This window comes from Neofelis nebulosa, chromosome 11 (assembly GCF_028018385.1).
Source record: "Neofelis nebulosa isolate mNeoNeb1 chromosome 11, mNeoNeb1.pri, whole genome shotgun sequence".
Lineage (NCBI taxonomy): Eukaryota > Metazoa > Chordata > Mammalia > Carnivora > Felidae > Neofelis > Neofelis nebulosa.
Window position 1 is genome coordinate 86777669 of NC_080792.1, and position 23849 is coordinate 86801517.

The window sequence follows — 23849 nt, forward strand, 5'->3', positions numbered from 1 at the left end:
CCTCTAGTCAGGAGTGGGTCAAGAGCAGGGACTTGAGTGAGTGACCAAAAGACCTGGGTCCTGGGCTTGAGTCCAGACTCTCTCTTTACTGGCAATGTGGCCTTGGACTTAACATTCGGTGCCTCAGTCTGCTTAGCTGTAAAATGGGGCAGTAGTAGTTTTCCCTTCCTGGGATGTTGTGAAAATTAAATGAGATACTATTTGTTAAGGGCTCTGAATATTGTCTAGGATGCAATAAAGATATTTGCTAAAGAACTGCCAGGCCTTCCTTCTGACACTCCAAAGCCTGCAAAAGCCAGGTCTGGCCTTGCTGAGGCCAGCCAAGTGGCATTTGGAGGGGCCTGACCTCCTACCCAGGATTTCTCTGCAAGGAGCTAGTCCACCTGGCTACTGGCCAGTGAGGCCCAGGAGGTGAATAACAAACAACAATGATGAAAACAATAATAATAAAGGTAATAATAGCTGTTTCTTGGAAATGACCGTGTTCTAGGCCTTGTGCTAAGGGTTTTCATGTTTCACTTCATCAAACCCTCACAATGTCTCTATGAGAAGCTGTATTTAATTCCCATCTTATACAAGAGCAAACTGAGGTTTAGAAAAGCCTTGTCACGTTGCCCAGGGCCTCCCAGTTAGGAAACAGTAAGGCCAGGGTCCAAAGTGAGGTCTGACTGCTCCACGCCCATGCTCAATCATTTCAGGTGTTGCTCTCAGGGCACCTGAAATTCAACAGGCAACGCCTTCACATTGTAATTATTGTTGTTGTTCTCATCATTGTTAATAAGGATAATGATTGTCACCATTTCAGAAAGGCTTATAGTGTGTCCAGCCCCAGGCTAAGTGTCTGTACTGGGTTGTCCCTCTTTATTTCTCAGATCCTTAAAGAAAAGTACTTCTGTCTCCAAACAATTATAAAATAGAAGCTTTATGAGGGTAGGGACTTGGTTTGTTTGGTTCACTGCTGTGCCCTCAACACCTCACGCTGCACCTGACACAGCAGGTGCTGAGTAATGTTCACCACGTGAATGAACAAATGACCTGTCTCAACAGCCCAGGGAAGCTCTATTTTAGAAAAAGTGGGGCCCAGACAGGGTCCTCTGGCCACAGAAGGAAAGGAGAGACTTGGCCTTACCTTATTATAAAGTAGGGGTCTTGGGAGATGCTGAGAAGGAAACCCCCTCAACTCTGAGGTCGCTGTCCAGAGACCTTGGTGCCTTTCTGATGCCTGCTGAGCTGATCAGGTAGACCTGTGAATCAGGCTTTGGAAGAAGATGTCTTCTGGGTCCAAAAATGTTAACTGGCCATCTTGTGTCCCCCATAACAGCTGTCCCACAGACTGTAGGGACCAGCTTTGAGCTGTCTGTGACTGAGGCCACCAAACGACTGTTAATGGTCCACAGCCTGCTGGCAATTAATTAATGGATTTATTAATTAGGATGGGAGCCGCCTCCCAGGCTGGAATTGGGGTCACCAGTTTCTAAAGCGAGACTGACGGAGCTAAAGATAAACCCTAGTTCACTGCAGGCCTGAGGCCTGTGCTCAATTCCCAGGCGAAGAGCAGGCGATTTTCAAGAGCCAGTGATGGGTGAAGCAGCTGGGGTTCTAGGAGAAGCTGGGTCTCCCAGGGCCACTCCCCAAGGTGGAGTCAAGGCAGCTGCCCCACATCACCCTTCCTGTGGCATTCATCCCCTCAATTATTCAAATATTGACTGAAAACTTACTATTCCCTGCCCTCCCCAGGGTGGGGGAGGCAGATAGTAAACAAATAACAAATAAATACGTAATATCACATTAGATAAGGCAGATGGGGTTAAGGAGACGCGGGAGGCTATTTTGGAAACAGAAGTTAGGGAGGACCTCTCTGAAGAGGAGATAGTTAAGCAGAGGGCTGAATGAAAGAGAACTATCGAGATGTCTGGGAAAGTGTTTCCCACATAGAGGGAACAAGTGCAAAGGCTTTGAGGTTGGAATGTTCACAGAGCAGTGAAGAGGTCAGAGGGGCTTGAATAAAGAGGGGAAGAGTGGCAGGAGATGAGAGGGAGAGATAATGGCAGGATGACACAGGGAAGAAGGGAGCTAACCATGCGCAGCCTGTGGGCCAGTAAGAACAAACAACCAGGAAGAGGCAATGGCGAGAGTGACAGCTCCCCAGGCCCCTGAGACACAGAAGGTACCCCAACTGAGTATGGAGGGGAGCATGCACTGAGTAGATGTTCAAATCTCACTTCATCTTTCCTATTGGAGACTGTGATCCTCCAAGGAGACATAAAGGCAGGATTAGAGGAGCGCCTAGATGGTTTAGGTGGTGAAGCGACTCCATTTCGGCTCAGGTAGTGATCTCAGTTTGTGATCGAGCCCCACACTGTGCTCTGCGCTGATGGGGCGGAGCCTGCTCAGGATTCTTTCTCCCTCTCTCTCTGCCCCTCCCCCGCTCACACCTGCATGCTCGTGCTCTCTCTCTCAAAATAAATAAATAAATAAATAAATAAATAAATAAATAAATAAATAAACTCTAAAAAAATAATAAAAAATAAGAAGTAAAGAGATTTATCAGGTCAATGCTTATGCCTGCAGGAAGGAGCCAGAGGGAAGAAGAGAGGGAAGGAAGATTGGTTGGTGGAACTGTCCGAGATTGCTGAGGAGTCTGGAGCCAGCAGAGGAGTCCTGTGTGTCCCAGGAACAGGTCTGCTTTAGAACTTCACTCAGTCCCTGGCTGGGGCTGGATCTCCAAGAACAGCACCTGGGGCACCAGCCAGCCATACTTCCTATAGTCAGGGATCTGCAAGGTACATTGTCCTGCACCACTGGAAAGTACTATTACTATACACATCTTATAGAGGGGGAAACCAAGGCTCAGAAAGGGGAAATAAGCTGCTCAAGGACACACAGCTAGGAAGGAGCGGAGCTGCGATTTGAATCCTGGCTGCCCTGTGAATAATCACAAGACAGAAACAAGAGAAGGGAGTCAGAGGCAGCCATTTTGCAACAGATAAAAAATTGGGCTGAATATCTAGTTACAAAAATAAAAGCAATACCCATACAAAATGCCCACTGACAGAGCGTTCACTATGAGCCACCCATGTACACAGCAACATCTTCTTATTTTATGCTCCATCCTTACCCCCAGTTGACAGATGACAAGAGTGAGGACAGGGGTGGGTCTGCCAACCCACTCAGAGTCTTCGTGCAATCCATCCTCACAGCCCTCCTGCAGCTCCTTGCACACACGATTCTTACATCCACCTCAGGATCTTAGCACATGTTATTCCCTCTGCTGGGATGCTTTTCCCTGACCCATCCTTGAGACCTCAGCTGAAGGGTCACTTCTTCCAGGGATAATCTCAGAATCTCTGAACCCAACCCCAGCATGTGACTACACACCCGTCTGTCCGTGCTCCACCTTCCCTGCTGTCTACAGGCTCAGTGAGAGCTGTCACTTTGCCTTCTTTGTTCACCATGACATCTCCAGTATATAATTATTGGTTACAACATTTATGCTATTTGTTGTTAATTAGCATTATTTATATAATTATTAGTTATAATTATTAATTATACCATGAATGAGTGAATATACACTTGCAAAGTAAAGGCCAACAGCAATTATCATTAATATTATATAGAGTTTCTACATGCTGGGCACAGATCTCAGCATTTCATATGCATTAACTCACTTAATCCTCACAATGATCCTTAAGGAAGTTATAATACTACTATCCCCATTTTACATGTGAGAAAACTAAGGCTCAGAGAAGTGATTTACCCAAGGTAATATAGCTGGTAAATGGCAGAGCGGAGACTTGAACCCAGGCCATCTGGCTCGAGTCCACACTAAATGTCTCTGGGAGTAGGAGGGTGCCAGGCTTGATTCTGCAGCCCACGCCACAACCCCTCGGATACCTGGACCCATGGGTGCTCATAACAAACAGACAGCAGGCATCCCAAATATGCACTCCCAGCAGAGTGGCCTCCGAGCAACCACCTGCTCGGGGAAATCTGCCCCCAACTGGGCCACCCTGGTGACCCCTGTGGTCTCCCTGCCCACAGCACCCACACTCCAAACAGCTGGCTGAACAAGTCAATCGACCGTAATGGTTCCCGGGGAGCCATTCACCCCATCCAGTTTGAGCGACGGCGGCTGGGAGAGTCTTAAGCACTGCTCGGCTCCGGGCGTCTCGGGCAGACGACCAGCTTGGGCCAAAGAGGCCAAAGGATTGATTTTCTCTTTCTTTCCTTCTCTTTAATGACAAATGCGTATCCTGGAATTGCTGTTTCATTTGACTGAACTGGAGGATGGCAGAGGCTGGGGTTGGGGGTGGGTAGTAAAGGAACTGGGAAGGTGGGAGAGGCAGCCGCAGGCCCACTTTGGGGATACCTGAGCTACTGAGAAGCAGAGACAGCAGGCCCTGTGCTTTCCTAATCATGTATCTTCATAGAGCTGGTCAAGGGCCTTTCATTTTTTTTCTGGAGATGCAGCCTCTTCTGACAGTAGGCACTCAGAGAAAGGCAGCCAGTAGCCTTGACATCCACCTTCCTTGTGACTCGTCCCATGACCTCTACAGCTGGCCTAACCTTCTGCAGACCCTCCACCCAGGCCCTTTGCGCTGGCTGTTCCCTCTGCTAGACATGCCCTTCCCAGGTCTTCACTCCCTGCCCAGTGAGGCCAGAGCTATTGATTTGTAAGGGACACTGGACATCTGGATTCCATAGGTAACATCACCTGTGTTTTAAATGCTGACAACTTATACAAAAGTGTTTTGAGATATTGCACTAACTTAAACAGACACATCCATGAGCCAGACATAGCTCCCGGTCTGCAACCTCTGTAGTCGAGCTCCCAAAATATAAGACATTACATATAATATTAGTAATGTGTTAATACAGTGAGTCCCCAGTAGAGTAAGAAAGAAAAGAAAACTTGCCCAGAAATCTCTGAAACAGCTTGCAATGCCAGCAAGTTCTAGGAGCTGCTGTTTATTTGGTTTTTCACCCCTGTCTCACAACCTGAAAATACTACCAACAATAAGAAGCAAAGCAATTGCGTAACAGTAACTGTGTGCCTGGCACTGTGCTAAGCACTTTCATGCTCAAATTGCTTTAATCTTCAATAACAACCTAAAAGATGGAGACTTATTAATCCCATGTCATTTATTTGTTTAAGTAGGCTCCATGCCCAGTACAGAGCTCAATGTGGGCCACGAACTCACAACCCTGAGCAGAGATCAAGAGTCAGATGCTTAGCCAACTGAGCCACCCAGGTACCCCAGTCCTATTTAAAAACAAGGACAGGAAGGGTCAGAGAGGTTAAGTGATCCATCCAAAGTTACACAGCTAGCAGGTGATAGTGCCAGGACTGCAGGTCAGGCAGGGGCCCCTCATCATCCTACTCCTTATACTTCCCTCTTGAGGTAAAGAGTAAAGAACTAGTTTACAGAATTAACTTTGATCCATCTTAATAGTCTTAACTGAAAAGTGTAAAACTTCAGTCATGCCACAGCCAGTAATAACAGCCGTCACATAAAACCAGAGGACCAGGTGAGCAAACTATGGCGCTCAGACCAAATCTAGCCCTCTGCATGTTTTTTGTAAGGTTTTACTGGAATACAGCCATGCCTGTCCATTCTCACTGTCTACGGCTATTTTCATGCTACAATGACAGAATGGAGTACTTACAACAGAGACCATACAGCCCACAAAGCCTAAAGTATATTATTGCCTGACTTTGCGCAGAAAAAGTTTGCCACCTCTGATGGCAGACCTAGATGATTTCCTAGAATGTATAAAGATGCCACACCCTGAGAAGGTTATGAGGTCAAAAACCTCAGGGGAAACACCTCCTTTAGAGACACAGAAGCACATCTGCATATTAAAGGATAAAAGAGGTTGTAGAAGCTTCTTCAGCCTTCTTTAGGCTGGGTGGTCTCGATATTTGGGCTGAGACTGAATGAAATGCAGTAGCTAGACACAGGAGTATCTGGAAGAGGATAGAAGGATCTGGAGGAAAAGAGTATTAGGTGGAGGGAACTGCAAGTGCAAAGGCCCTGAGGTAGGAATGTGCTCAATGTGTTTGAGGGACAAAAAGAAGGCCATTGTGACTGGAGCAGAGTGAGTAAGAGAAGAGAGGCTGGAGATGAAGCCAGAGAGATAAGGGGGGGGGGGGGGGTCGGGTGTGTGCAGATCGTGAGGAGCCTTGCAATCAGGGGAAAGGACTTGGGATTTTAATCTACATATAATGGGAATATTGTCCACATGCTGCAAAACACTACAAGTCATTTCTGTGAATGGCTCATCAAGGCTTAGAAACCAAGAACTCTGTCCTGCACATAATCGCTTGTCTCAAAAACTGCTTAAAAGGCCAAAAGTCCCCCATCACCTGCACAGTGGGCCCCAAGGTCATTAAAAGACAATACATTCAACTGTCATGCAAAGTATGTCAGCTCCCTTCACCTTTTACAACGACCTGGTACAGCAGACCAGATGGGCACAACTGACCTGTGAGATGGATTAAGAAACAGGAGACTTGGGATGTTGGGTGATTCATCCATGAGTGCCAGAGGCTATACAGATAAGAGCTCTTGGGCCCTTCCCCTCTGCCAACTACCTCCACCTTCCCTGACAACTACAATATAAACCACGGTCACAAATAAAGAGCACACCCCAGAGAGAAAAATCAAACAGGAGACTGGACCCTGAATTCCAAGACCAGGAACAAAGGCAAGCCATCACCTGAGTCCCCTTCCCACACTCAAACTCCGCCAGGCTGGGCCTCTGAATTAGATAACTGGAAGCCACCAGAAATTCAGCCTTTCAGGAACCAGCAGAGAAAGCCACAGTTTTTGGACAGCCATGTCCACCAACATCCAGGACCCAATTTAGCACCAGCTAAGGTGCTCGTGTTTAAAATCCCATCTGCTGGAAGAAAGAGTACCATGACAAAATGTCAAGTTCAAAGCCAGAATCCTCTTTTTAATGGCAGAGAGGAGGAGAAAGAAGAAGAGAAGGAAGAGAAGGGAAGGAGGGAGAGAGAAGGAATACAAGAAAAACCGCCATCACCACTACAAAAGCTATTCCCTCTGGTCAAAGTAGCATCCTGTTCATCTGAAATAACCTACTCAGATGCTCATTTGTTTTTTTAGGCTTGTCTGTGGTTTCTCAATTTTCTACAGTGAATCCAGGTTTTTTTTATAAAAAAAAAAAAACCCTCAAGACCTCAAACAGCAAAGGTGGTCAGAGATGAGACATTGCTTGTTTTTCTTTTAGCAAAGAGAGAACTCATCTTTGGGAAGCAATTTCTGTCTAGTTGAGAATTCAGAATTTGGGGATGCCCAGAAAAGACTGCTAGGTTCTTTAAATAAATTCTCTAACACCTGTTTCTAGCTCCTTCTGCAAAAAAAGGCCCATGGGGTGTGGGTTCCAACAAATGGGAGAGGCAGATGGAATGGGGTCACCCACTGGTTGGATTTGTAAGGGTCCAGGGGGCTGTCCAATTGTTTGGTCTTACAGAACTACTATTAGAAATCTTCCCTCACCCCCTGTGCTCCCCCCACTTCTCCTTGTCCTCCCCCCTCCAACCCACCCACAGCCCTTGCCTAATGCCAAGCCATCTTATGGCCCCGGGCTATGGCAAGCCTGGTCTGCTCATGCTCCCCACCCCAGCAGCAATTCTATTACAGCGAAGTTTCCAAAGTTAGGATTCCGCCAACAGGGCTGATAGCTTATTTACTGCTGTCATCTATAGAAAGAGGAATTTTGACACATTGTTAAATGATAGCACATTTAGATAAGTCAAGCTGTCAGAGACTCTAATGGATGTCTAAACTCTCTGTGGCTGATATGTAAAATTTATGCACTTCAGAATATCATAAGGTTATAATATTTTAATCACATCCACGCTCTTTACTAAACTTTAAGCAGGCAAAAACATTCCATCAAGCCCCATCTCCCATGCACATCTTCCCAAAAGTTTCTCCAAACTCCTTAAAAAAGTCCAGCCTCTCGCTTGCCCTGTCAATCTTCCTCCCTGAATGCTCAAACCCTAAGCAGAATTTACCTCTTCCTCTGAAACTTGTACTATGTGGTCTCTCTAGCCAACCTCTTTCCTCCAAAAAACACAGATGTGAATTTGGATTGGCACCCTCATTTCAACTGGACACCCTTAACTCTTGGTTAGCTTGATTAGCACTATTAAAGGGGAAAAAAAATTAAAAGATAGCATGGGAGACTGGACCTGGAGCATCATAAAAAAAGTGGCAAAGTAAAGCAGAAAATCATAAAGGTATGAATCCAGTTACAATGATTATACACAGAAAAGCCATAAAAAAATACTGCATTAGTAATGTTCATCATAAAGCAATCTTATAACCAAATGAAATATGTCCAGCATTATCTTTGGGATAGAATTTTATTTCTTCTCGTTTCCTGGACTGCTAGCCGCAGAGGGAAAAAAAAGGGAGAAAGGAAAGGGGGAAGCAGTTTCGGGGGTCCTGGAATAGGGTACCACACGTCAGAACATCTTTGCCATCAGTCACAAGTCCTTAAGACTTGCTGACTGACTTCCCTCCTAGGGAAACGGCACTGTTGTGTTCAGAGACAGCGCTATAAGGAATAACTGGACTGCTTCCATATTTGAAAAAATATATACTTCCGGAGGGCTGTATGCTGGGTCGGTACAAGGTCACCTCTCTTGCCGGGATTGGGGTGGCGTCAGCATGGTCTGGCCTGGGAACACAGGACACCTTTGCTGCCTCGGCCACTTTAATGCTCAGCAACCAGGCTTCGAGAAACCACTCAACCTGAACAACCAAGAATTGAAGCCACACACCTCCTCACACTCACAGGCAGCTGGGCCGCGTGATGAGTGGGCTCAAAGCTCTCGGCCTGCACAGGCCCTGGGGTGGGGGCCTGCCTCTCCCACCCGGATCTCAGAGCAAGCCAGCAGAAGTTTTCCTTTCTGGTTATCTCCCCTATAAGAGGAAAGGAGGAAGGGAAAAAAATGAAAATAAAAGTGTGGCGTAGGAGTCATTAGCATTATGCACAAGAGATGATCCCAGGCAAAAGTGCTTAGGCTCATAATCCGTTTCCAACAAAAATGCCATCAGTGAGAATATGGGGGGAAGCTGCAGGCCTGTTGGGCCGGGGAGCCACTGAACACTTCATGATGACCGTGGCAGATGTGAGGGTCTCAATGTTTGCATGCGGCTCAGCTTGCCTCGTTTATTTCTCTGCTCTCTAGAAGTGTGCAGCCTTTCAAACTCCCTCAGGGACACCCCCCCACACTTAATATCCATGTAAATGAGCTTACCCCCTTCCCTGAGAGCCTTCTCCTTTTGTGCCAGACACACCAGCCATTTTCTTAATAAACACCCCCACCCCCACAGGGGGGGGGGGGGTAGGGGTGTTGGCCCCATTTCCCCTTTACCTGAACAAGACTCTATCTCCCACCTTCATCGTTTCCAGTTCAAATTTGCTTTTCCACCTCAGCCACCTCAGTATCTTCTAACACCCTAACAAAGGGTTCCTAGATCAACGGGAGTCCAAATGGAGTCAAGATTTGGGTGACCTCAACAGCTCCATGTTAGACCCCAGAGCTGGAGAAGGAAGGGAGGTTCAAACACCCTCCCCCAGCTCAGAAATCAGCCCCTTGGGAGCCGCACCCACCCCTCAGCACCCAGCCCCAGCTCTACCCACCCCTCCTTACTGCAGTTCCAGCTCCCTGGATTGAAAACGAGTTATCTAATGAAAATTGTGTTAACTGACATTCTGGCCAACCGGGAGCAAATACCAGCGCTGTAAATCTCGACGTGGAAATTTTCTCCAGCCCAGAATAACAATAGGACCCTGCAAAGGGCTTTCGCCAGCCCTTCTGGTTCCTCTCCTCTTGTCTGCCACGTTCTTGTCATTCCTTATGTTACAGAACATCAATCATAAATAAAGACGCTGTCCCCCAGCCGTGCCCCGGTCTCATTTACAAACATTAGCAGGGAATACGATTACCATTGGCCTTCGTGCCAAGCCCAATGTGGCTGCCCAACTCCCTCTCTCCCTCTCTCTCTCTTCTCTATTTCCCTCTCTCTCCCCCTCCCTTTCCCTCCCTTCCTCTCTCCCACACACACACACACCCCCACTCTTCCAGAAAGGCCACTTTAGCATCATTTAAACCAGCAAGCAGAGCTCACAGCCTGGCCCGCCTCAGCTGGCCACCAAACTGTAGCCCCAACTCGAGTGAGGACCTGGAATTGCAAGGCACTCGCAGTTATTAACTGCATGCTTGAGTGCCCCGATTTTCTCTCCATCTCAATGGCTGGGGGAGGGGGCGAGTAGGGAGTAGGGAGTTAGGAAGGAGGGGGCTGGGAAGAGGCCAGCCAGGAGGAGGGGAGTATAGGAACGACTTATCAGAAGAAACTTAAGGAGATCTGCAGGCAGATTTTCAAAAAACAAAAAAGTGGGGTCCCTTTTGATCTCCAGATTGATGCTCTCACTTCTAAGGCGAATGTCAAGGCCAAGGCAAGATGTTCTAATCGCCTGGTTCTCAGCAACACTTCCCCGCCCCTTGTTGCCACTGCCTGCCGAGACTTTGCAAGACTCCGGGGTTTGGGGGGATTTGACAGGAGCGTCCTGGGGCACCCCAGAAAGAACGGAGGCTAGAGCTGTACCTCCAGCGGGTGTTCTCTGAGATTCCACCTCCACTCCACCTCCTAGGGTATCAGCGGAGAACACCACCAAATCTGGGGGAGACATACAGCCTCCCAGAGAAAGGTGGAGTAAGCATAAAGTGCCGGTATTTGGGAGGAAGTAGCCCTGGGGAAAGAGAGAGAAAAGAGAGAAAAAAAGAAAAGGGGGGAGTGGCGGGAGGGAAAGCAGAAGGCAGAAGACAGTGAGGGAATCTCCCATTTAAAAGTTCCCATGGGCCCGAGAGCCGGGAGTCACCTGCTCTGCGCAGCTCCCGGCTCTCCACGGCCCCCGAGGCTGCAGCGCAAACTTGCGCGCGCCCCGGGCCCATCTCCACCGCCCGTCCCCATTTAGACTTGGAAAGAAGGTGGAAGGGGGGAAAAAGCAAGAAGCAAAGACGAACCCCAAGAACCCGGCCCGACCGAGGAGAGATCTGCCGGCGCAGGCGGCCAGTCCGGCGATGGTGGCTGCGGCGGCAGCAGCGGCGGCCCCTGGGTGGCGGCGCGTCCGGGCTGCGCAGCCAAGCAGGCGGCGGCGGCGGAGGTGCCGGCGGCCGGCGGGGCGCGGAGCCGCCTCCACGCCAACCCCAGCAGCCTCCTCCTCTCTTCTCCTTCTCCTCCTCCTCCTCCACCTCCCTGCCCGCCAGCTCCCTCCCTCCCTCGCCCAAGCCCCAGCCGGGCGCGGACCGGCACGCGGCGCGCTCCGCGGCCTCCCCGGGCGCCGCGAAGTTGGGAGGCGCGCAAAGTGCAGAGCAAGGGGGGCTGCCGGGGGTCCCGCCGGCAGCCCCCTGCCCGGGACCGCAGCCTCTGCCTTCCCCGCGCCTCGCTCGGCCGTTCTCCCGCCGGCTCGCTCCCTGGGCCGAGGGCTCACTAGCGCTTCTCCATGGTCGCGGCGGCTAATCGATGATTGAACCGAACAAAGAGCAGCGGCGAGATCAATTCCTAATACCTATCGATGGGCAGCGGGCAGCCGAGCCCCAGCGAGCCCCAGTAGCCGCCGCCCGGCGCCCCGGGGCGCCCGCCCACCCTCCCGGGGACCTCCCCAATGCGCTCAGGGCGCGCCCCAGGGCTCCCCACGGCCGCGCGGCCGGCACTGCCCGCACTAACCTGGAGTCGCCGTAGATCAAATCGCTTCCAATATTGAAACATCGATCCCACATTGGCGGCCATCTTGGGGGCTATTCGAGACGCACACACACAAGAGTTTGGCTTTTCTCAATGGCTGCACTCAATATCCGGGCTGGACTCCCCCCAGCCCCGGGGCCGCCGCTGGCCGCTCGGGCCCTGAGCGCCGCCGCCCGGGGCCCCTTGGGCGTCCCCCGGCCTCCTGCCACCCGCTGCCCCTCGGCGCCGCCGCGCCGCCGCCGCCGCCGCCGGGCCCGGGAGCCGTGCGCCCCCCCGACCCCCGGAGGGCGCGGGCGGAGCGCGCCGGGCGGGGAGCTCGGCACCCGCCCGGGGGAGGCGGCCGGGGATGGGGCGGGAGGGGAGGGTGGGGGGGAGGCAGCCTCTTCGAGAGGCGACGGCGCCGCCGCTGCCCTGCCTGCAGCCGGCTCCCGGGCCCGCGGAGCGCTCGCTGCATCTCCCCCCCAAGTCCGGGGTCGGTGTGCCGCGCGATTGCACTTGACTTTGGCTTTTTGCAAACTTATCAATACTGACGTAACGTGCTGATCAATGCAAAGGGAAGTTTGGGAGGGGTGTGCTGCGGGAGGCCGGCGAGAGGAGAGCCTACACCCCCCTGCTTCGCACCTGTCTACCCCCCACTCCCTACATTGCATACTTAAAAAAAAAGTTAATAGTTTGCGATGCATTTTTTTTTCTTTTGCAATCAGAGGACACACAACACGTGCCTCGGGCTGCCACCGCTCCTCCGCCTGCTAAGCTTCGGATCGGAGGATAGCAGCCCGCAGGTAGGGCCGAGAAGACTCGCTGGCGGATGGGCATGTGGGAGCCTGCCTGCCGACGGGTGGGAGCCGCCCGGGGGCGCCACTGAGTCGTGGGAAACATCACCACTGCCGCGCGCAATTTTCAAGCCGTTATTGTTATGATTATTATTGGGGGGGGGGGCGGCGCCTTAGCCAGAGCTCAGGAGTCTGCAGGGCGAGGGGGTGGGGGCGGGCTTCAGGAATTCTTACAACTTATTATTTGGGGGTCTAATTATAAGGGCTCCTCACAACTTTAGAATGGGAGGCCGTTTCACTGTTTGGAGGAGATTCTTAGCCAAATATCTGGAGCGCGTTTCCCTCCGCAGTGGGTTGGCTTTTGTGTTGAATGGGTTAGCATTTGTTATGATCTGTTGTGGGAGCCCTAGCCCTGCTGTGGGGGCTTTGGATTCTCAGCGACTACAGATGTTTCTGCTAGTGTTATTATCATTATTATTCAGGGCCCTTCTAGCTGGGGACCCCAGGTCCTTTGCAGTATGAGGCTCCTTTATTATGATGGTCTTCTGGGAGATGGCCTTAAGCCTAGCTAGAGGGAGGTTCCCATATTTTGCAATTTCTGACCCTGGACAATAGGGGTGACTAAGTTTCTTCCTTTACATTTTTCCTTCATTTTGCCTCTGTGCAAGCTAGAGGTTCCCAGTCCCCTCCCAACATCCCACACCTAGGAGGATCTCAGACCCCCTAAGCCCCTCCATCACCAACCTACTTACCCCACCTCCTGCTCCTGACCTTGGGGTCACTCTCCTTCTCTGGCATATCCCCTGACAAATCCCACCCCACCCTCCCCCTCTCCCACAAAAGGGCATTTCCTCCTTTTTCTCTGGTCAAAGATATGCTTTTATAGACAGCAAATGGAAATTATATTCTCTTTTTATGACCCAGCTCGGACTTCTGACATCACTCTTGGTCTGGGACAATAGATCAATACAGAAGGTTGTAAAAAAGATAAAGTTTAGAAGAGTTGTAAAGGAGAGAGAATTGTGATGGATATTTTTGATGATTTTCCAATATTTGTATCTCGGAGCACGTGCTTCAAGGCAATTAAAGTTTTTAATGTAATGTAAATAATTGTTTCGTAAATGCTTCAGAAGAAGGTGTGATCTTTCTGAGCAATCACTTGAGCTGTTTAAAAAATGTAATGTGATTTAAACAAGGATACAGTATTTCTGTTACCATCCCCATACATTTTCCATGAGTCCTGGGTAAATATATTAATGCGCAATTTGAAAGACTCGTAAGACCAAAAGTACAGCATTCACCAAGATGTAATGAATTAGGCCTAGTTAGCAATTCCGAGTGGCCTGTTTCCTTGCCAGATTAAATTGCACGTGATGTGTGGTTTATCTCAGCTCTCGATAACTTCACGTTTAAATTACAGCTCTCATTCTGCAAAATGAATTTAGGGAAATTTCATAACTATCACATTGCAATTTTTTTTAATGGCTACAGTTTCTCCTGAGCATCTGTAAAGCTTTCAGCTTCCTTGTCTTTGAGTCTGTTTTTTAAAGACCTGTAATAGAGAATCTGGAGTGAGTGTGAAACCCTTCAAAGCAATTTTTAACAAACCAAGGTTTTGATGAAAGACTATTTTAAATTTATGTCTGACTTTGCAGTCATGGAATAAATTGACATTGTGTACCTCCTGATATGATGTACCGAGAAGGACACAACATTGCTTCTGTGATATTCCTGCCAAAAGTGTATAATCTGAATCTAATTGTGAAGAAATATTAGACAAACCCAAATGGAGGAAGAATTCTACAAAATAGACTGTTCTTTTTAAAAATGTCAATGTCACATGAAACACACAGAAAGACTAAGGAGCTATTCCAGATTAAAGAAGCAAAAGAGGCTCCACAAGTGATTAAAACATATGATCTGGGATTTTCTTTTACTATACAGTGCATTAATTAGAGCCCATGGCAAACTTAGAATAAAGTCAATAGATTAGATAATGGGATTGTATCAATGTTAATTTCCTGGTTGATTTCCTGGTGTGTGGCTATATAACAAAATAGCCTTGTTTTTAGAGAACAACATGAAGTATTTAGGGGTAAAGGAACAGACATCATGTCTCCAACTAATTCTCAAAAGGTTCAGGCAAAAATAACATGCATATATTTGTTTATATCTATCTATCTAGAGTGAATGATATAGCAAATGTTACAAAATATAACATTTGAGGATTCTAGATGAAGTGTACACAGAAATTCTTCCTACTTTCCTTGCAACCTTTCTGGGAATTTGAAATTATGTCAAAAGAAAAAGTTAAAAGAAAGAAAAATAAATTTATGTCTGACTTTGTTGCAGCTGTTATAGACTACTGGGCTTCAGAATACAAATTCTGCATGGAACTTTTCTACTTTCCTGACTGACATAGGCTGCACCTTTGACCGAGCAGGAAATTGCCACAGCAAACATGCTTACTGAAGAGCAGCAAGAAAATCCAATAATTCAGATTGTTTTAAGTCTGTGATATTTTTAAATGACTTAATGCAGTGGGTCTCTGAAGAATTCCGACAATTTTAATGGTAGAAACTTGCAGTCCCACTGAGGAATGGGTTGCTACATAAATACTGAATGATCGTGTCTTTCTGCCTGGGCCGAAACATATTAGCTTTGCTTAGTGGCTTATTGCTTTATTCACAAAATAAATTTCAGCCGTCTCTCCCCACCATATTCCAAGCGCATTGTGAGCCTGTGCCTTATTAGATGTGCAGGCTTATATTCCAAAGGCATCTGTTACCGTCTCAAGCTCAGCAATAATGAATTAAGCAGTTAAGTGTTTACCCCCCTAAACAGTTAGCTGGGGAAATTATATTATTATAGGTGATCCTTAATGAAAGATGGTAAACCAGGAAACACTCTTTCAGCAATCAGCCTTGGATTTGAAAACTAAAGGACTAAAATATTAAATATTTTTGTGAAAAGCTGTTTTTCATATTCTTAGCACACACTTTCTCTGCCTCAAACACACATAAACACACACACACAGACACACACAGATATAAAAAACTTAAACAGGTTCCTGGCTGATGCCTGATTCTCAAAGATCTACATACATCAAGATGAGTATTTAAAAAATTACAATGGAAAAGAAGATACCCTCTCTCCACCCCAGAGGAAGCAGAGCGTGGCTTGGGATAGACTATCTTGAAAGCAGAAGCAGACAGAGAGACGGATCCTTTAGGAAATTCATAAACTGTGTAAGAATCCCAGGGAAGATAATGGCAGGTCCTTAGCCATGAACATAATGATATGCGAAATCCCCAGCATCAAAGCTGAAACAAAAGAAAATGTCCTTCGGTAGCTCTGCACTGCCCACCGCAGCTGCCAGGCAGGGAGAAAGACAACTGGAGACTCCAAATTCATCTGGAAGCATTAGACAGCCCTTGCAGAGGAGTAAGGGATATGGGAGTGTCTGGCTGACACTGGGTGTACTCCTGGAGGCAGGCTCATAGTTAGGTCCCAGATCCAGAGACTGAAGTGACTGACTGTAAGGACCAAGCCACCAATTCCTTGTGTGCAAAACTCCTGACACAATGCTGTCAACCACTAGCATTATGAAGCACCTACTGGTTGTTGGATGCTTTATAAATAAATCTTTAGCACAATATATTGTTAGGAGCAAGACTCTGGAGCAAGACCGTCTGGATATGAATTCCAGCTCTGCCACTTATAAGCTCTGTGGCCTTGACCAAGTTATTTTACCTTTTTGTGCCTCATTTTGCTCAGGTGGACAATGGTGCTAATAATTGTACAAAATGATGATGATTAAATGAGTTTAATCTATGTGAAGCACTATGTAAATGTGCAATTATCAAGTGGCTATCATTGTAATCCGCCTCACAGTGGATGGGGCAGGGATCTGCATTCCCAAATTGCAGGTGAAAAGACTAAGGCCCTGAGAGAGAAATGGTCAAACGGTTGTGAAGGGGCAGAACCAGGACTGATACCTAGGTTCACTCACATCAGGTCCGAGGCTCTTGAGCCTACCCTGTCTCTTATGGGAGAAAAATGGGTGGAAAGGCAGATGCCCAGAAAGCAAGAGCTGCAGCCTTAACGGTGTGCCAACTCTGATTGATCAATCAAACTGGAGAGGAACAGCACAAGAAGGACAGGCTCCCTTTGCCTAACTCCTCTCCAATGTCAGGGACAAGTTAAACAAATGATAGTGTATTCATAATGTACTGATTACTGTCATGTTTGCCCCCCTTCCCCATTCACTCCCATCCCTCAATGCCCCAGGAAGCTGACCTCCATGGACTACATCTCCCAGGCTCCCTTGCTCTCTGGTTTCCAGTTGGATTTGGCCAATGGAAGGCCCTGCTTGGCAATAAGAAGGTGGGAGGAGAGAAAGATTGGGGATTTATTTTCCAGTTCTCCCTACTTGACTGCAGTTGTGACAGTGGTTAGGTCCTTTTACAGCCATAGTCCTGGTCAAGTTGTCTTTCTGTTCTCACTGGGCTCTCTCCCTTCTCACTCCCCTTCAGATCAGAGGTGGAAATGGCTTCCCCACCTGTTAGCATCTGGGTGCCTCAACATTCTCTTGCCCATGGCTGTGTAAATAGTCTCATTTAAAAATCCCAGCTGAGGGGCGCCTGGGTGGCGCAGTCGGTTGAGCTTCCGACTTCAGCCAGGTCACGATCTCGCGGTCCGTGAGTTCGAGCCCCGCGTCGGGCTCTGGGCTGATGGCTCGGAGCCTGGAGTCTGTTTCCGATTCTGTGTCTCCCTCTCTCTCTGCCCCTCCCCCGTTCATGCTCTGTCTCTCTCTGTCCCAAAAATAAATAAAAAACGTTGAAAAAAAAAATTAAAAAAAAAAAATCCCAGCTGAGTGTACCTTCTGGGACCCTAACCTGCCACAGAACACTATTCAGTTATTAAGAAATGTAAATGTTATTTATATGTGTTGAAGTGAAGTGATGTCTAGGATATGAGGTAAAGTGAACAGAAGCAGGTTACAGAATATTATGCAATAATCCCACCTCTGCTTAAAGTGTGATACTTTGGAAAAAGTTAAAAGATACTCGGTATCATATAGTTAACAGACACTAGATCTGGAAAATGTGTTTAGAAGCCACTTATAATTCCACATCATTATCTTAATTTCTTTTATGATCATCAGGAATCTTCATTTGGCTGGGGTGGGAGAGAATCTATTTTCTCCTGGGACCCTGACTGACACCACAGAATACCACATCCATCTGAGATGTCCATGAAAGAAGATCTGACTAAATAGAGAGATATTCCATGTTCATGAGCTGGAAGATTTAATATGGTGAAGATGTCATTTCTGTCCAAATTAATCAGTAAATTTAAGACCATTCCAATCAAAATCCCAATAAGATTTTTCACAGAACATGACAATCCCATCTTAAATTTTTTATGGAGATGCAAGGGCCAAGAATAGTCAGGGTATTTAAAGCATAATAAGATGTGGGAATTTTTCCTATCAGATATTAAGACTAATTATAAAGCTATATAATAAAGACAGCGAGGCAGAAGGACAAATAGACTCTGGGGAAAAAATTACAAGCCTAGAAATAGATTTACACAAATATAGAATGGATTTACACAAATATATGGCATTTGTTGCTGGCATTATAAACTAGTGGGGAAAAGACAGACTTCATTTTCAATATGGTGCTGGGCCAACTAACTACCCATATGGGAAAAAAAATAGAATTAGATCCCTACCTCACACCATACACAAAAATCAACCCCAGGTAGAGGTACCTGCACACTATGGATTTAAAGAAAAAAACATGTTCCTTTTTTTTTTTTTTTTTTTACAATAGCACAAAACAGTTTAACTGAAAATTATATCCTTATTAAGCTCACTTTACTATGCCATGTCTGGGTTTTTTGTTTGTTTGTTTGCTTGTTTGTTTTTTTTTCAGCTTTCTAATAGCTCTGCTCATGTAATAGCCCAGGGTCCCTTTCAGAGCTGTATCTATAGCCAGAACTAGGACTGAATTTTCTTTGAGCATCCCCGGAATGAAACACCACTTGGCACTTGGCAGCTTCCAGGAGATTTAGAAACATTAGCTAATTAGAGTTTCTAGGACTCTGCTTTGCACTGGTACAGGCTCTTCTTCAGGCACACAGCTTTGCTGAGCCCCTGAGAAGCTGGCCCTTGGGCAGGAACCGGCCTTCCAATTCTGCATCCTATTTTAGCAGTGGAGTGTGCAAACAAGACAGAGACCTAAGACCTCCAAGACAAACACCACGGAATTAAGGGAACACATTTGGCTCTCCATCTCTCCCAGGTCCCACATATCTGGCTTGAGTGTCCCCATTTGGCTTCATGCCCACTGGGGCGCTGATTACTCCATCAGCTCCCAAAACTATGAGCTCCCAAGGATAGCCATAGGTCTTTCCTGTGCCCTGAGAAGAATGGAGCACCCCCACCAGCACTCCACCTGCCCAAATAAAATTCCACAAACTGTACCCCTAAAACCTGATGAAGAGTATAGGTTGTTACTGCAGGTTTCTTAAGGGGCAGGGCACGGAGCACTTAACACCTTAACAATCCTTTTTGCTTCTTTCTTTCCCTGAAGTTCCCTTCATTAAAGCAACCACTCCAGTCTCTATTTTTAATTTCTCTCCCCTCAAACTGCTCGTCCATCTTCTCTCATTCATCGCTCACTCTTATTTGCTGTCTTCCCCAGTGCCTTCTCTCTCTTCCTCCATTTCCACCCTCCTCCCTCTCTCATTGCTCCTTCTTCAAATCTGAGGTTCTCACATTTCATCTAGTCAGCAAAATAGGAAGCCAAACCAAAAAAAAAAAAAAAAAAAAAAAAGAATTCTTTTGCTCCTTTGGAGAAACAGGGAGATATGAATGCTTACAATTTTCATTTTGTCCCTATTCTATTGCTGCACTGTCATCATCACTGTCATAGTGGTGCCTACTATGCACCGAGGACCTCTCTAACATTCTCCCTAAATCTCACCTCTATCATCACTGTGCCCATTCTGCCAATAAGGAAGCTGAGGGTCAGAAGAACTGAATAGCTTGCCCTAGTTCACTCAATAGGACAATGGCTTGGAAGCAGAGTGGGAAAACTCACCCTTTGTAGCCCTGCTACTAATGACCCCAGCTTTAGGTTTTCCTGCTGCCGCTGTTCAGGGCAGGTGGGAAGGAAATGTAGGTACTTCTAGAAGATGCCATTCAGACAAATCATAGCCAACAGGGGTCTCTGTCGCCCCAGGAGCAGTCCCTAAGTTACCACTCTCTCAGTCTCCTTGGACCTTCTGATTTCTCAGTTCTTGAGTTCCACAAATCAAAAGATGATCCACTTGTCCCCACAAGACAGGAAAATAATGGTGATGCTGCCATTTATGGTCTGCTTTCCACAAACTGGGCTCGCTCTGCCCATTATCTAATTTCCTCCTTGTAACAGCACTTGGAGGTAAGTATTGCCATTTCCTCCCCTAAATAGCTGAGGAAATAGGGGCTCAGAGATGGTAAGTGACTTGCCCAAGGTCATCCAGCCTATAAGCAACCGAGCTGGCGCTCAAATCCTGTTCTGTTTGATGTCAAGGTTGAAGTTCTTAACCTTGAACACCCTTCTGTTTCCTTCCCTTCTGTTTCTCAGCGGCCTCTAAATTTCTGTGGGGCTTTGAATTCACTTTGAATTTTTGTTTGTGTGAGAGAGAGAGAATGAGCGTGTGCAAATGGGGGGGAGTGGAAGAGGAGAGAAAGGGAGGGAGAGAATCCCAAGCATGCTCCAGGCTCAGCACAGAGCCCAACATGGGGCTTGATCCCACGACCCTGAGATCATGACCCAAGGTGAAATCAAGAGCCAGATGCTCAGGCAACTGAGCCACACAGGAACCTCCACTTTAAATTTTTGAATTCACTTCCCAGCTGGTGAGGGGCTCAGTCAGGGCCGAAATCCAAAGCCCTCTCTCCCTTGCACCCACAGTCTCCAGCTCTAGAGCTCAGGGGGCCCAAGATGAAGGCTCTAGAAGCTCTCCTTTGAAGGCTGGGTTCCCATCCCTTCAACCCCAGAAACCTCTGTGGACCCCTCAGTGTCTGGAGGAGCAAAGTCCCCTCCCCCTCCAACCCCTGGCCTCCACATTCAAACACTCCATGACTCAAGAAGCAAATCTAGCCCTCCTGCATGAGCTCTCCTGCTCCAAATCCTTGGGGTCCTTCGGGGTCTTTGGCAAATGTGCCAGGCATCAGGGACCCTGAGATGTCATCTCAGTTTCTGTCCGAGACCCTGCCTCTGAAAACAGCATAGGACAGAGATTCTAAAATGATCCTCAATACCTCAGGCCAGGGTCTAAACTACCACCCATGTACCACATTCCCTTTTGTGCACATACACACACATATATACTTGCACATATGTGCACACATGTATACACACTTGCTCTCACATTGTTTGCATACACTTCTCTGCACACCATGCATACACACACATACATGCACACATCCATTTGTGCACATTTAAACACAAGCCATAAACAGATTCTCTGGAACACATCTGTGTGCTCACACACAGGTTTACATAGCCCATGTGTGCATGCGGGTAAGCATACTGCGTAGATCCACGCGGTTGTGTGTGCCTGCTGGTACCTTCCAAGGTGGGGCAGCAAGGCCTCTGCTGGGGCCTCCTGGAGCCCGGCCTTTGGCAAAAGCCCCACCTGGTGGACACTTGGTGTATACACCAACCCCAACTCCAAGCCTGAGCGCCCCTGAGACCTGAGAGGCTCTGATTAGCAACCAGGCTGGCTGGCAATAAGTGAGTGAGTCCAAAGGTAGACTTTGGGGCACCCCCTACCCCTTTAGAGTTGCCTTCTCTCCTCCTATTCCCTTCCCTGGGCAACAATTTCCCTGGCCAAAGGCAGGGAAAAGAGCACTGGGTCCAGGGGAAGGAGCTTAAATCCCTTCTCTGCCACTTCCTGGCTTCTCTCCCAAGTCTCAGTATGCTCAGCTATAAAATGAGGGTAGAATCCTCAAACAGGTATTTGGAAGAAGCAAATGACATCATGGGCACAAAATCAACTGCTATACATCTTAGGGTCGGACAGCGTGGAATGAGTCTGAAGTCAGACTTGGGAGTAAATGGAGATGCAACTGGGATGCCTGGGGTGGCTGTCGATCAAGCGTCTGACTTCCGCTCAGGTCATGATGTCGTGGTTCGTGGGTTTGATCTCTAATAGCTCAGAGCCTGGAGCCTGCTTCGGATTCTGTCTCCCCCTCTCTCTGCCCCTCTTCCACTCACGTTCTCTCTCTCTCTCAAAAGTGAGTAAGTGTTAAAATAAATAAATAAATAAATAAATAAATAAATAAATAAATAAATGGAGATGAAACTCACGGCTCTCCCCTTCCTAGATGTGTGCCCTTGGGCAAGTCACTCTCCTCCAAGTGGCTTTCATTAACTGTAAAGTGGGGGCTTTCCAACAAGGTGGTTGGAAGAAGCAAACCGCATCGTGGAAGTGAAGTCCATTACTGTCTCCATTTCTCTCAGACCAAAGACAGGAATAGTGTAGGGGTGATAGAAGCAGGGCTGGAATCAGAGGGACCCCAGTTTAAATTGATTCAAATCCTGGTTCTGCCACTTTTGAGATGTGACCTTGAGCAAGTCACTCCCTTGTCCAACCTGTTTCCCTATCTATACAGTGGGGACCTCTTAGTGTTGGGGTGAGAATTAATGAGATAACACACGCAAAGAGCCTGGCATCAGTAAGTGCTCCACAAATGCCAACTGCCACTGTCAGCAGTGACTTTTGGGGGAAACAAGTGATATCTGGAGGGGTGGGTAACAGATGACTGTCAGGAGGTCCATATAATAGGTATATAATTATAACGAACTATAATTTAATCACTATGTGCCAGGTGCTATTCTAAGCCCTCTCTAGGAATTAACTCATTTAAGGTCACAACAACCCCATGAAGTAGACATTATTATTATTCCCATCTTACAGATGAGGACACTGAGGCACAGAGATGATGTAACTTGCCCAGGGTCACAGAGCTAAAGAGTGGGTTAAGATCCAGGCAGAGTCCTCTGGATACCTCCCATTCTCTAATTCTACAGAGCTGTCCCATCAGCTCTAACCTCCTGGCCTCTCCTTAGTCTGGAAATTTTCTCAGGTGCTGAAGTCTGGTTTTACAGGGCAAGTCCTCCCTAGCAAGTCCCCCACAGTCCCACTCTTCCTCCCAATCCTCAGGGAGGCAAATGGCCACATACAAAATGTGTATCCTGGAGGACTATGGAATTAAGATAATCTCAGGGAGGCAACAAATGCAATGCAAATAAAGCTAATTAAAGAGCATCTGCTAATCATGGGAGCCTGTGTCAGAAAACTTGCATCTGTTGAAGGTTGCTAAGAGGCATGGAGGTGGAGGGAACCTGGCTGCCGAGGCCTCACCCCACTGCTGAAGCATCACCACCGAGTGGAGGGACAGATGGTGGCTCAGACAAGAGACGAATGTAAAAGAGAGCTTAGGTACAGGAAATTGTGTGCTCCGTGTTTTATTTAAAAGTCAGTCACTGGGAAATGGCTGCCTGATGATGCCGGTGACAAAGGAGTCACTTTTTGACGTGGCATCGCTTATGTCTGAGGCCTGAATCTGTGGCTGCCTGGCTGTGTGGCTTAGATCCAGGTGCTTAACCTCTCTGGAGTTAGAGTTTGGCCACATGATATGCTTTGGCCAACAGAATGAAGTGGAATTGTTGGTGTGCCAGTTCTGAGCCTACATCTCAAGATATGTTGTGTTTCCACTTGCCCTCTTGCACCGTTGCTTTTCACTGTAGAAAGAACATGCCTGGGCTAGCCCACCGGCCCCAGGAGGAGGATACAAGACTCAAGGGTAGGAAGGAGCCTGACTTCCTGGATGACACATGGAGGAGAGCAGCTCTCACCCAAGAACATCTGACAAGGATTATCCCATGGCTACAAAACACACATCCCATATCGTGAGCCACTGGGGCCTAATTATCACTAGAGCAAGTGGACCTAGTGCTGTCCCACTGAAAGGCCAGACCCTGCACCCCTTCCTGAGCTAGTTCTGTGGTTTCACCAACTTCAGTTTCTCCCCACAATCATCCAGCTTGGATGCCAAGTGGCTGTTGCTCTCAGCATGACCTAAGACTGCAAGCTCCTGGAAATCCGATGAGTTCCCCCATTAGATCATCCAACTGCTCTGAAAGGACCCACCTTGGCCTGTAAGTGAGGTTCCCTGGTGACCTCCTAAGTGTTCTTGGTGGTCTCCACCAGTGGTTCTGGGTTT

At 47.7% G+C, this 23849-nt stretch overlaps 1 protein-coding gene across 9 annotated transcripts in view; it reads right to left on the reverse strand.

The window, feature by feature from the left end:
* The window catches only part of CUX2 (cut like homeobox 2), a 283575-nt gene that overhangs the window by 252852 nt on the left and 6874 nt on the right, over nt 1-23849 (reverse strand). For 2 of the 9 annotated variants that reach the window (XM_058691237.1, XM_058691236.1), the window contains exon 1: nt 11769-12088. The exons of 1 other annotated variant lie outside the window; for it this stretch is intronic. In XM_058691237.1, the coding sequence (XP_058547220.1) occupies nt 11769-11831 (63 nt within the window). In that variant the 5' untranslated portion in view covers nt 11832-12088. Of the gene's footprint in view, nt 1-11768; nt 12089-23849 lie in introns of those variants that run through there. 6 more of the 9 variants (XM_058691238.1, XM_058691232.1, XM_058691233.1 and 3 more) reach the window with 4 other exon arrangements.